Below are 14,616 nucleotides of genomic sequence, written 5' to 3'. Positions count from 1 at the left end.
AAGAGGTTTTTTTAGTCTTTTATTGAAGTACGTTTGTGAAGTTACTCAAATCTGGCGAGCGTTGGTCCACTTTCGAACCTTTTTTATGATAAAGAACAATTTCAGTTAATTAAACCAATTTTTTATTTTTATTTCTTTTTTGTTCTGATTAACACTTTTTGTACATTTTGTTGGTAAAATCGCTATTTTATTAAGGTGATCTATATATTTTTCCAATTTTTTCAGCATTTGGGTTTTTTTGGGTTTTTTGCAATTTGGTTTTTGTCTAAAATTAACAGAGTACAAGGAGCGGCGGATGCCATCTTTTTAAGATATCCTGTTGTACGTTGTGTATACACTGTTAGTTGAAGATTTAAACTTTTTGATTTTTGGTCTTTTAGGGGACTTGTTAAGCTTAATTTTTATCTTTAGTTTTTGTCCAAAATTAACAGAGTACAAGGAGCGGCGGATGCCATCTTTTTAAGATATCCTGTTGTACGTTGTGTATACACTGTTAGTTGAAGATTTAAACTTTTTGATTTTTGGTATTTTAGGGGCTGAGTAAAGAATGATACCTTCTAAAATGTTTAAACCAAGATCAAAGTCGATTGGCCGTAGTCCCAGTAGATCGTTTAGCTCAGAAAGAAAGGAACAATTGGAAAAATATAACACATCGGATGACCTTAGTAATGAAAATGATGACAGTCCTTTACTGGATGAAACAGATAAGCTTGAAAGGATTGGTATCTTGAGTGATTTTACAAATGAATTGGACAAAAAATCCATTTGCGGTAATAATCTAGATATTATAGTTAAAAATATGTTTGACAAATATAACACAAATAGTAAATCTAATACCGCTTCTCAGATATTTTTGAGCTTAAATAAATGCCGAGACCGTGTTAATATTTCTCCACCAAAAAACTTGAGTTCTACAAAAAAGAAAATTGACATTGATCGTCTATCAAAATATCAGAGAATCTTTAATGCAATTCCTATTTTTGATAATACACAGGAATTCTCAATTCGTGATTTATTATGCAATCTCAATCAAATTTGTGAAGGCCTTGGTTTTGAAGTAAATAGAAATGAATTCGAAATTCTTTTAAATCAAAAACTGTCCGCTAAAGTTAAAACAGCAATAAGATCATATAATATCTCTAGTTTAGAAGATTTTTACAATACCTTGATAAATATTTATGACCGGGATTACACGAAACGTGAGGCTTTCAGTGCATTGATGAATAATAAAAAATCCTATAGTAACATTAAAGATTTTACTGAAGAAACATTAAAATTATTAACATTAAGTCAGAAGGACATTGAGGAACAGGCAAAAATATTTGTTCATGCTTGTGAAAATGTGGTTCCAATAAGGATTTTTGAAAAAATTGTTGATTACGTAGATACTTTTGAATCTTTAAACGAAGGGAAACACCCACTTTTACCTAACATTATTGACATTCTTTATAAGCACAAAATCGAGATTGATGCTTACTTAGGAAAAACCCATAAATCTAAAGCAAATACTTTTAATATGCTTCAAACCACAGAAGACGGCAGTGTAAATCAGGAACGTTTTTGCACAATATGTGAAAAACCTGGCCATGAAAATAATAATTGTTTTAAAACTAAAACATGCCAAAATTGTTTTAAACAAGGACATATTGATAAATACTGTAAAAAAGAAAAATTTTGCTCGTCTTGCAATAGGAAAGGCCATATAGCAACTTCCTGCTTTACACGCTGTCGATTGTGCAATGAACAATCTCATCAATCAGTTCAGTGCCCAAAATATAAGGGACAGGAACCATCCCAGGAACCATGCAGTAAATGTCTTAACTCAATGTTTATTAAACTCTACCATCCAAGTTCAAAATGTAAAAGTTTTTCTTCAAAAAACTAGTTTCTGTCCCAAATTTAATGAAAAATATAACAAAAACTGAAAAATTACAAAAAAATTCATTAGTTGATAAGAATAGAATTAAGGATAGTATAATATCATTAGAAAATAAGGAAAAAATTGTAGAGAACCTAAATGTTTCAATTAGTGAAAATAATATTAAACTGGAAAATCAAGATAAAAGTTTTACAAAAAATTTTCAACACTTTAATGTTTTGCGATCTATAAATGAAAGGTCATTTATTTCAGAGGTTACTATACCCATTTTAATTAATAATATAGAATTTTTGGCACTTTGTGATTCTGGTTCAGAAAGTAGCATTATAGGTCTTAACTATATCAACAAATATTTTCCAAATTGGAGAACTTTTGAAGATGGTGTTAATAAACCAGAATATGGAATAGGGGTTGATGGTAGTACATTCTCCATATTAGGGGCTAAGCTCTTTACTATAAAAATAGGAAAAACAGTTCTTAAGGCTCAATTATCTATTCCTGAAAAATCGAATGAACTTATTTTAGGATTGGATTTACTAAAAAATTTTCAAATGAAAATAAACTTTACTAAACCTATTGAGATTCTTTGTAATAATTCTTTTGTTCCATCAACATTTGTAACTAACAAACAAAATTGTATTCGAATTAATACAAAAACAACATTGTATCCAAAACAAGCGAAATTTTTGTTGTTACAACACGAACGGTTTATCAATGATTGCACATATTTAAGTTTTTCCAACATGGACAGCAGCTCAATCGTTATTCCTTCTATAGGAATAGCTACAAACGGTTCCATACAGGTGTTAGTAAGGAATGATTCTCACAAAAAGGTGTCGTTTAAGCCAAAAACTTTAACAATAAATGTAGAACTAGTAAATGAAGAAGATATTTTTTCTTTACAGAATCCAGAAGGGCGAAAAATAATCTTAGATTCAAAAACATGTCCACTTCCATTTTATAATAAATCCTGTGATTTTAACCAATCATATTACAATATACAAAGAGAAGGTGTTACACGTCTTATGTTTTTAAATAGTGTATTTGAGGAAAATTCTGATGATTCTGAAAATTCTGAAAAATCAACGTTGGAAAAATTGGCCGAGTTGCCTGGACTTTCATTGCCTAAACTACATTTTCCAATTAAGAAACCGCATGAAATAGTAGAATGCAGCTTGAAGGAATCATATACAAAAGAACAAAGGGATTTCTTAATTGCTGAATTTACAAAATTCCCAAATTTAGTATCACAATTTTCATACGATGTGGGTCAAATAAAAGATGTAAATGGGTTACCAATCCTGATGGACATACCCTTAATTAAAGAACTGCCAAAAATGACAAAAGCCTATAGTTTATCTAAAGAAGAAAATGAGTCGTTAAATGACATCCTAGATTTTCTGATCTTTTTTGGATTAGCTGAAAATGCAAAATTGGATAATATTACGGGATCCCCTTGTTTTTTAGTAAGCCGTCCAGATTCTTCAAGGGCCCATAGACTTATTATAGATACAAGATTGGTAAATTCTTATATAAGGCAACCTGTATCAACTTTTTCAGACTCAGTCACAGAACCTCTAAAAAATATAATGTCTAAATATGATTATTTGAGTAAGGTAGATTTGACCAACGCGTACTATTCGTTGAGATGTAGTCAAAAAACTTTAGATTCTAATATAACCCAAGTTTACACCCCTGAACGTTGTGTAAGATTTTTAGCTCCAATTACAGGTTTGAGTAATATACCTTTGTTTTGGAGTACTGTTGTGAATCAGCAACTAAATATGGATGATAATGGACTCTTTGACCCACTCTCAACAAATAATACGAATTTCAAATTTTGGATTGATGACTTCTTAATAAGCTCAGTAGGAACATTACAGAAACATATGATAGACGTAGACAAATTTTTATATCGTTTAAATCGCCTTGGTTTAAAAATAAATATACCTAAAAGTGAATTTTTCATTAAAGTAAAAGAAGATAATTTTAAGTTGTTAGGATATGAAGTAGACAAAGGAAGAATAATACCTAATAAAAATAAATTAAATATTTTAAAAGATTTTAAAACACCGAATTCAATTACAGAGTTACAGCGTTTTCTTGGCTATTTGACCTTCATAAGGCATTTAATTCCTTTGAAGGTGATAGATTTAGTGTCTGTTCTTAACCCATTGTCATCAAATAAAAGTAAATTCAATTGGACATCCGAACATGATAATGCATTTAATAAAATTAAAGAGATTTTAAATTTGGATTTGAGTTATCAAGAGCCGGACTCAGAAGATTCTATAAAAATAATTTACAGTGACGCATCGGAATCGACATTAGGCGCCATTCTATTTTCATATGATATAAGTCATTATCGTCTAAATCCTCCAGATTTCTTATCAGACAACATTCCTGAAGCCTACAAAAATCATATTATGTTCTACAAAATATCTTGTAAAATCATTATCTCTCAAGAACACGATTCAATGTTTGAAAATTTTATTCATTTACTTACATATTCTCAAAATTTTCATGAAATTTATGACTATAATGAACACAATATTTCTTTTTTTTTAAATATGATCTTTGGTTACATTTTGAAAATTAGACGACTATTTGATTCTTCGAAGAAACTCAATGATTTTTTGCAAATAATTTTTTTTGAGAAAATATCAAATGAATTTTTTCTATCAAATTTTGATCATTTTTTGGCAATAGCGGGGATTGTGTTCAAATGTAATATTAAATTAATTTTTGGAAATGATAAAATACAAAAACGACCATATTTTTGTTTGATTGACGGGTTTAAAACTGATGTAATCTTGGGATATGAAGAGGGTGTTAATAAGTTTACTTTATTTTATATCCTGGATAAGATTGATCTGGATAATTTCAAATTGGAAACAAATAATAAAATGCGTATTGATAAAGTAGATCCAAAATTAATTTTAGAGCAGTTTAAAAAATCTTTAGATAACAATGATGCAAGACAAAACATAAAATTAATATCACAATTTTCTAAGGCCATTGCAAAAAATGAATTACATCATGCTATCTATTTGAAAGAATCTAGTGCACTGCTTTACGCCCTAGATTCCTTTAAAACTGAGATAATTGGGTCGCCTCTTACTTTGGTTTGCACTGATTCCAGAACTAGTTTTTTTATGTTTAATCCAGAAACTCAAAATAGTAGTAAAAAACTAATTAGATGGTCTTTAAAAATTGCTTTATCATATAAAAATGTAAGAATTCTTAATATCTCAGGGAAACAAAATATTTCCGATTTTCTATCTCGATTGGGTCTCCCAAAATCTACATTTTTCTCAAGAAGTCTAACTCCTTTATCAATAAACCATGAAGTAAGAAAAAAACTCCCTGAATATCTGACCTGGTCGTCAATTATGGATTTTTGTAAAAAATACCCTAACTTAATTAATTTTTCGGAAAATAAAGTAGATGTAAAAATACAAAACCAATATTTTTTAGATATTAAACCAATTGAAGAAAATTTTCATATTAAAACAAATACATTAAAAATATTTATGGAACAAAGAAATATACTCGATAAATTTTTAACAAGAGCAGAAATTATCATACATCAAAATAAAATCGCCCTTCCCTCAAAAGCCGTAGAATTAAATGGTCTCATGTTTATAGATGACAAATGTGTTTTACCTCCTAGTTTATACATTTTTGCTGTTTTACGTGAACATTTACTTGGATTGCATCAGGGAATAAATGCTTTAGTTTCAGCTTGCAAAAATTTATATTTTATTGAACAACCAAAACTTCTTAAAGGGATTGCAGAAAAAACATCAAAATCATGCCTTGCATGTGTCTTAATAAAATCTCAAATGGATAAACAAAAACATGGAATATTTCCAGTAAAAAAATCAAATCTAATGGTCTTTATGGACTTTATAGAAGGCCTACCATGAAAAAATGCATTTTTATTAGTTTTTGTGGACCTTTATAGTCGATTTATAAGTACATATGTATTGAAAGATAAAAAAAGTAGTAGTGTTACCAATTGTATTCGCAATTATCTTTCAACAAATGGCGTGATAAAATACTTGATATGTGATAATTACAGTGGCTTTCGTTCCCTTGAATTTGTGAAATTTTTAAATACACATTCTATTATTCAACCAGTTTCAAGTCCATATCGATCTAGAGCCCGATCAATTGTAGAAATCTATAACCAGATTATACAAAGGGGTCTTAAAACACTTACATTACATGATAGGGAAAAATGGGAGGACTTAATTCCAATTACTACTTTTATAATTAATAATAGAAGATTTTATAATGAAAAATTAACACCCACCCAACTTCATTATGGAATAAAATTTTTGAGACATGATTTTTTGAGACCAGAACAGGAACAACTTTTTAAAAATGTAATCCCTCCAAAATTTTGGGAAGAATCAGACAAATATCATAGTTTACTCGATAAAATTGAGACTGAATTTACTGAACGCAAATCTGTTAGAATTAACAAATAAAATTGAGTCACACCTTCAAACAGTTTTAAGCACTAGACCTGATTATGATGCAAAACTATCAGAACTATCTTTAAAATTAAATGAATTAAAACTTTCTGACAAAACTACAGATAACTCCGTAGTAAATTTAAAAATTGAAGAATTAGAAAAAAGTATATTCAATATTTTGAATTCTAATGTACAAAAAAGTGATGAACATAATTCCGATTTGTTAACATTAAAAAATAGCATTGCAGAGATAAAATATTCTCTTTCAAAGAATATTCAACAACTAAATGAAGATAAAACACATTTACTTTCAATTGTTTCTCCCTTGCGAAACTTACAATCGGAAATTGATTCTTTAAAGATAAAAATTGAAACCATGAACCAAGGATCTTCAATTACCAAGATAAATTCTGAACAAAAAATACCTTTGTCTAATGAACAAGATTTACTTGATCTTTTAAATAACGCAATTTTTGACTGCAGAAATATTAAAACTTTACTTTCAAATTCAAAATCATCAATTTTCTTACCCTCCATCTTGGATGATAAACACATAAGATCTTTGAGCATTAGTGCTTTACAACCCAACAGTTTTTTTCTACAGTGGGATTATTATGATGATTTACTTTACGAAAACCTAATAATTCCATTGCCAATTTGTGATGAAAACAGATGTTATTACTTTTCGAAAAATGGATTTGGAAATGAAACTGGATTCTATGATTCAGGAAGGTGTACATATATCGTTGAAAATGAATATTACTGTAACTTCAAAAAAGAAAAAATGTCTTGTGCTGAATACGAACGAGATTGTGAAATTGTCAAAAGCACAATGATATTTCATGATCCATTAGTCCTTAATGATACACACACTTTACTGTTTACAAGGAATCCTACAGTTATAAAAAATGATTTATTTATTGAAAGGCTTGATTTGTTGACTAATTATATAGTATCTTTTCATCTGAATACAACGTTTTTTGTTAACAACATGGAATACGATGCTGATGGTTTTGATCAAAAAGAACAAATAAAGTTGACTAAACTTATGATGATGGAAAAACATTTTTGGACTTTAAACATGTACAATATAATTGCCGGAATTGCAATCTTTATTCTTGCAAGTCTAATAATTTTATTTACAACAATCCTGGCTGTCAAAAAATGTAAAAAACAAAATGAAAACACTGCAATACGAATTAACAGATCTAGAATATATTACAGTGCGTCTAGACAGCAAACTTCTTCGCTATAATTTTAAATGTATGTAATCTGTAATATTTAGTTATATTTTTAAACATATTTTTGGGACATCTTTGTTGTAAATAATAAGAATTTTATATATATATATATCACAATAAAGGCTTACACTTATAAACACAAAAAACAAAAATAATAATAATTTTGATAAGGAAAAAGAAAACATATAAAACTGGGTAATAAATGTAATAAATTTTTTTTTTGTTAATCTTAAGTTGTATAAAGTAGTAAACATTTATTCTCCATTTTTCTTTCTTTTTTGAGTATGATGGGTTTATATCTCTGTTTGATTTATTTCTTTTACTCATTTTCTTTACAAAGAAAATTAACCTTAACTTTTTAGAAACTTTAGACCAGGATCTTTGTTTCAACCTAGGGTTCTCTGATTATAATGAAAACTTCTGTAGATAAGTATTGGTATACAGGTAAAGTATTATAAATATAATAAATAAATAATGATAAATATAAAAATATATCAATCATTCCAAAACCAAAATAACTCCTTTCTACCTTGCAAATTCATTGAATTCACAAAATTAAAATACATGTAAAATCACCTATACTTTACTGTAAACTTTGTGTAATTAAACAATAAAAATAAAAATAAATAAACCACTAATAAATAAATTTATTAAAAAAATTCTTTAAAATCTTTTCTAATGATAGTCTTTGATTTAGATGAGATTTGATAATAAATCTGCTGGACTCAAGAATTAGAAGAGGAAGACAGAAGAAAAGTTTTACCCTTATATAGTTGTGAATAGAAAAAACAGGATGTATTTCCACTGACCTAGAGTCAGGTTTTTCTATAGCTGTATAGCACACAACTTCAGTTTTAACCTTATATAGTTGTGAATAGAGAAAACAGGATGTATTTCCACTGACCTAAAGTCAGGTTTCTCTATAGCTGTATAGCACACAACTTATATAGTTGTGAATAGAGAAAACAGGATGTATTTCCACTGACCTAAAGTCAGGTTTCTCTATAGCTGTATAGCACACAACTTTTATATTCTTTCTTAACTATTATAAAATAATTTGTAAGCACCTTTCAGCGGAACTTAAATTTTCATTTGTTTTGTTTTTTTTATTATTTCTCTTTGATTTTTTTTTCTCTTACTTTGCTGGCAACATTTTTTCCAACTTATAAAGGTTTAGAGATTTGAAATAAAAAAAAAAAAAAAAAGTTCAATAGAACAAACCCTTTCCCGAAAAATAAGAAAAGTTGGTCACCAGTTTATAAAGATTAAGCGTAAATGACCGTAAAAAAGATTTTTTTTCTTGTACAATGTACTTAACCTTAAAGGATGTTATCAGTTCTAAAAAAGTTTGAATGTTATTAATATCCTGAATTAAAATCATATTTTTTCTTTTCTTACTCAGTAAACATAACAAGTCAAATCTTTACTGAATCTATTTTACAAAAAGAAGGGGGAAATTTGTGTCAATATTTTCACAAATCTTCTATCTTTCAAATCCAACCTTTAACATGACGCATCTACTGTATACGCAAACTACCCAGCCTTACGCAAAATATTGTTGCCAAAATATTATTCGCAATACCTTCCGCTGTCTGGTTGCAATCATATAAATACCTTGTAAACTAGTAAAACCCTGGCTGTTATAAAGTAACTCTGTGCGTGAATAAACGTATCTATACTCAAACTACTCTTTTCAAGTAAGTCATTTTTTTCATAGAAGTGTTAATAAGAATGAAAAAGAGGTTTTTTTAGTCTTTTATTGAAGTACGTTTTTGAAGTTACTCACATGATAATAAAAATAACAATTTATGTAAAAATTTGTCAAAATTCACTTTGAATTACTCTAAAGTCGACTTGGGCTAAATGAATTGAGTCTTTGTCACAAACTCTGCTTTTCTAACCCCCCCGTATCTTATTAAGCCAATGTCGTTATAGACCTAAGATATTTCAAATTATGAATTTTGTTGGATCAAATAATTAGAAAATTAGAGTTTGTGGCGAAGACCGAATTTCTTTCCATGCATAATTTTCATTACTGTTCCAAAGGACTAAATTTAATGAATTTGAACTGCCTACTGCCGGTTCAAATTTGAATTACCGATTCAAATCCTTCCTTAATCTTTAACTTTGATTCGGTGGTTCAAATTTGAACCAGAAGTAGGTAGTTACCTGCGACGTAGCTCAAATTCATTAAATTTGGTCCCAATAATATTTTTACCTGAGTAAGTTTTCACTCTGCATCTTCCCCTTGAGACAAGTTATATATCTGTTACAGAAATCTTTACACAGTTCTTGAACCTTCTCTAGTTCTAGCAGATGGATTCGGAGAACCTGGATACCACGGATCATCTGAAATTAAAATTATAAATTTATATACGTTGTACTTTAAACGACGATTATTTGGCCGCTAGGTGTCTCACTTGGTGCTCTTGATATTTGATGGATTTCAATTGGGAGAGACACCTAGCGGCCAAAAAACCGGAATATACCTGGATCATCTGAATAAAAAATATTAAATGTAAAAAAAATGGTTAAAAAAAAACAAAAACAATACAAATTTAGATAGATTCATATTGTCGTTGTTTTTTTCAGTTATATTTCCATCTTTGAGAATATCCAAAAATTACTCAAGATCAATATATTGAGCAAATTCAAACAAATTAAATTGATGTCTAAAATGTTTAAAGATAAAAAGAGTTTATTTTATTCAATTTAATGATTAAATCAAAGACGACAAATTACTGACCAGGTCATTGACCTCCTCGTCTTGAGTAAAGAAAGGTTTATTGTCCCTCTGGTGGTGAGAGATAAAAGTATGAATATCCTTTTCAAACAATCCTGTCAAAACGTCGTACTTAATACAAAAAAACAATGAATTTGGAAAAAAACACATTAATTTTCTTGCCAAGGTTAAACAAATATATTATTAGCAATTGCTTTGAAATATGTGCATTGCATTGGCCAAACAGATTAGAATAATTATCACCAGAAGCCATAACTTAAAAATTTGGCCGAAAAAATAGCGGGTTTTAGTGATGAGTGAGCTGCCATTCAGACTAGAAGTCCTAATTTTTTTGGGGCTAATAATTCTTAGAGTTGAGTTTTATTCTCACGCCAAAATATAGTAAATTGAAAGTTATATTGAAATACGTTTTCTATCAAGACTTGTACAATTATTGAAGAACAAAAGGTTAAAATTTCAGTTGACAAAACTCACAAAGTTGGGTCAGCTTTGAACATTAGCGTTTAGGCTTGATACTCAAAACAAAGCTTTATAATCTCGGCCTCTGGTTAAACTTAGCAATATTACATATAAAAAGGTTTACATTAAGAAGAAAAAATAGAACTAAATCTTTTTTGATGAATGCAATATGTTTATCTATAACACTATGTTTGCAGATTGTTCCTGGTTGAATGAATCGCTTGAAGGGCAGTCTGGAGATTGCGTCGCTAGCTCGCACTTTTCAAACAATAACGCCAACAGGGGAAACAGCGGGTGCTTGTAAATATTCCTTTTATCCTGGAAAAAAGTAAAGTTAAAGGGACTGTGAGCGTAATTTCATTTAAAGAAGGGTATTCCCGATTCACAACAGTACCCTTTCAACCTTTTCCTTATTCATCTACAGAAACTCTTTGTTTAGAACCTATTTTTATATTTTTAGTTTTCTAAAGTTGGCAAAATGTGAATTTTGATTGTATACACTGCGTTCTCGATGTCCTTGATGATTAGTCAAGGGTTCAAAGGGTACCGTTGTAAATCGGGGATGTCTCTCTTTAAAAAAAATATCACTTTAAATACGCTTACAGTCCCTTTAGGGAAGCTCAACATCATTTATTTAAAACAAAGAATTAATATATAACGAAGGATGTTGAATTTATCAAATAAGATGTATGTAAGGTTTTAAAACTATATTTGAGAACTCATAGGTTTAAAGTAAAGAACATAAGATTTATAAGAAAAAGGAGAGATATGGTGTATCAAATCGATGTCCTCCCCCTGTCTTCTCAATCTATATATAAACTTTGCTTGTCTGTCTGTCGTTTGTATCCAATAAACGTCAAAACGGCTGAACTGATCAAGTTCAAATTTTGTGTGGGACCTCACGTGACCCCAGGAAAGATTTTCGAATGAAAAAATTTCCAAAAATTAGTCTCTCACAAAATCCGCAAACTTATTTTTGTTTTTGACAAAGTATACAAAGAATAAATGTTTACAATTGAAATTGAAGATTTGCGCAGGGCGCCCTGAAAGCCTAGTACTGTAAAGGGAGTTAAACCTGTTCATGTCTAGATCTTGGTTCTTCAACCCGTCCCCCTCCTCCTCCTCCTCTCTCAACCTATTCACAAAACAAATTCAAATCTATCTATCTATCTATATATATATCTTTGCTTGTTTGTTATTCTGTCTGTTTGTTTGTTAGAATCCACTAAACGTCAAAACGACTTAACCGATCTGGCCCAAATTTTGTGTGGGACCTGACATGAACCCAGGGCCGGAAGGTTTATGGGGAAGCTAAGAATTCCACAAATTTGTCACAACATTTTTTTTTTAATATTTGTTAGTTTCTATCTCAGATATTATAAAAATAATAGTTGGTTCAGCCGTTTCTAAGATCTAGATATATGTAAACCCCGGACACCGCGCCGGGCCGATTTTTAACCAGCTAGAGCATGCTGTACAGTACAATTACATTGGCAGAGTACGCCAAACAAATTATCCCCTTCTAGTGAAATGTATGTGAAAATTGTTGTTGTTTGTGTATTGTACTCCACTTCTACATCAGGACAAGATATATTCCATGCCTGTGTTTTTTTTTGTGTATTGTACTGCAGTTATACATCAGGACTAGATATACTCTATACATGTGTTGATATTGTTTGTGTATTGCACTGCAGTTGTACATCAGGACTAGGTATATTCATTACCTGTGTTGATATTGTTTGTGTATTGTACTGCAGTTGTACATCAGGACTAGTCATATTCATTACCTGTGTTGATATTGTTTGTGTATTATACTGCAGTTGTACATCAGGACTAGTCATATTCATTACCTGTGTTGATATTGTTTGTGTATTGTACTGCAATTGTACATAAAGATTAGATATTATATACCTGTGTTGTTGTTGTTGTTTGTGTATCGTAATGCAGCTGTTCTTCAGGAAGTGGTACCGGTTTTGTTCCTGGTTCGAACCCAACCTTCATAGTGTACATAGTGTACATAGTGTACATAGTGTACATAGTGTACATAGTGTACATAGTGTACATAGTGTACATAGTGTACATATAATTTTTAAAAATCGTCTTATTTTCAAACACTTTTTACCCCAAGCATGTAAATTGTAAACAGACATACATCAAATTCATTTTATCGAAATCCTTAAAGAAAGAGTTGAAAAGTTAAATATTTTATAAAATAAACAAATCGCTCAATGCTGGAAATTGATCAAAAAGCAGTATGCACAAAAATTAAAAAGCACTATGCACATGAATTAAAAAGTTAAAAAGTAAACTATGTAATCCTAATAACACCACTCGTACATTTTTCATATTATATATTATATATTATATATTATATTATATATATTATATCATGAAATTATTGGGTTTTCCTTTAAAATTTCATATCACGTGTCAAAACAATGAATTGTGAAAATACAAAGCACTTTAATTACAATTTTTTTGGGTTTAATGAAGTAATAATTGTGATGATAATGATAACATTATCATAGTTGAAGCATGATGAAATAGGAGCAAAATTAGAACTTGAAGAATACAATATATCTTAGTTTCTGATTAATTCTAACCATCACTGCATGAGCCCAAAACTTAAGACAGGGTATCGTTTAGGAAACCGGGTTTCACAAATGTGTGAGGCAATTTTGTAGATATCTCAATATTTTTGTTAAAAATATTATCTTGTATTGTTAGTTATATATTTTATTTTCATATTCTTTTTATTAACGTTAATCTACACAAATGTGAATACTCTGCAAAAAGTAAACTCATTTAACGATACTCTTTAAAATTTCTTGCTCACATCATACATGTGGTGTACGGTGTAGAGTGTACACTGTATTCTGTTCTGTGTCAAATCAAAACGCGTTTTATTTAGTACATTCATTTTTACATTCTTGGGGTCAGGAATTATTGGTAGATGTCGAAGAAAAAGTTCACAAAATATTCATAAATTGATCAATTATGTTTGATTTTATTGTCCTTATTTTTCTTAAAATCTCAAACTATATTTCTGACTCACTATAATATAAACCGTCCTTCAAAACACCAGAACACAATGTATATAGTTTATATATATATATATATATGGTTTATATATTTTTCACAAAATAATATTACCCTTGACGGTTTCCTATCATTCCCCGATGTCATCATATTGGGACATTTCTAACTACTGGAGACAGGAATCCATAAACCAAGTATATCCATATTTTAGCGCCGCCAATACCCCCCTCCCCCCCCTACACACCTTAGTACGTACACGCTCCGCTCGGTGTAGCGCTAAACTTCCCCTATCATCGCCCCCCCCCCCTGCTCCTGTAAAAAGCTATGTCTCCGACAATTGTATTCCCATTAGTATAAGGACGGAAATCAATCCAGAGTTTTTGTTTCTCCGGGTTCACATAAACACTACACGCTACTCTCCCATCCAACCCTGATATGATTACAGTCTCTGCCCACCTCAAATCCTTCTTTATTCACGCAAATACCAGCAAAAAACCCCATCCCATTCTTATATTCTCAGAAATCATAATTTCTAATGATTCCTGAGCCACGATTAAAAAGTCTATAGATATTCCTGATGGTGTAAAGTTGAAATAAAATATTAAACATCTTTTCTTTAGAAAATTTACAAATGTAAGACTTTTTTGATTTAAACTCTTTTTTTATTTGTTTGTAATATTTTTTTCAATGCCAAAATATTCTTTTGATAGTTTGACCCTAAATTTTTGAAATAAATAAGCTTTTAGCGGAAAATGAGAACATATCCTTAAT

At 29.8% G+C, this 14,616-nt stretch overlaps 1 protein-coding gene across 2 annotated transcripts; it reads right to left on the bottom strand.

The window, feature by feature from the left end:
- Positions 1-300: 300 nt before the first annotated feature.
- On the bottom strand, positions 301-14,040 carry LOC111697222 (homeobox protein PKNOX2). 2 transcript variants are annotated; one of them, XM_023467135.1, is made up of 8 exons: positions 13,960-14,040; positions 12,718-12,801; positions 11,882-11,941; positions 11,011-11,124; positions 10,351-10,428; positions 9,823-9,953; positions 3,422-3,456; positions 301-661 (listed from the first exon to the last, which is right to left on the bottom strand). In XM_023467135.1, exons 1-8 carry the CDS (start codon positions 13,993-13,995, stop codon positions 612-614), a joined length of 588 nt encoding a protein of 195 aa, XP_023322903.1. In that variant the 5' UTR covers positions 13,996-14,040; the 3' UTR covers positions 301-611. The 2 variants fall into 2 exon arrangements, with proteins under 2 accessions (XP_023322903.1, XP_023322911.1); XM_023467143.1 differs by lacking the exons at positions 12,718-12,801; positions 13,960-14,040 and adding an exon at positions 12,531-12,599 and having other exon boundaries at positions 303-661.
- Between the last annotated feature and the right edge of the window lie 576 nt (positions 14,041-14,616).

Source organism: Eurytemora carolleeae, unplaced genomic scaffold (genome assembly GCF_000591075.1).
Source record: "Eurytemora carolleeae unplaced genomic scaffold, Eaff_2.0 scaffold65, whole genome shotgun sequence".
NCBI classification, from domain to species: Eukaryota; Metazoa; Arthropoda; class Copepoda; order Calanoida; family Temoridae; genus Eurytemora; species Eurytemora carolleeae.
Note: the sequence above shows the minus strand (reverse complement) of the source record. Positions and strands in the feature narration are given on the sequence as shown.

Bases quoted from the DNA above. Each gene is read 5' to 3' on its own strand.
- LOC111697222 (XM_023467135.1), bottom strand. From the start codon at position 13,995: ATGATGACATCGGGGAATGATAGGAAACCGTCAAGG. The intron at 12,802-13,959 runs GTAATATTATTT...TACACTATGAAG, and splicing joins ATGATAGGAAACCGTCAAGG to GTTGGGTTCGAACCAGGAAC. The intron at 10,429-11,010 runs GAACAATCTGCA...TTGTTTGAAAAG, and splicing joins CAAGCGATTCATTCAACCAG to GATATTCATACTTTTATCTC.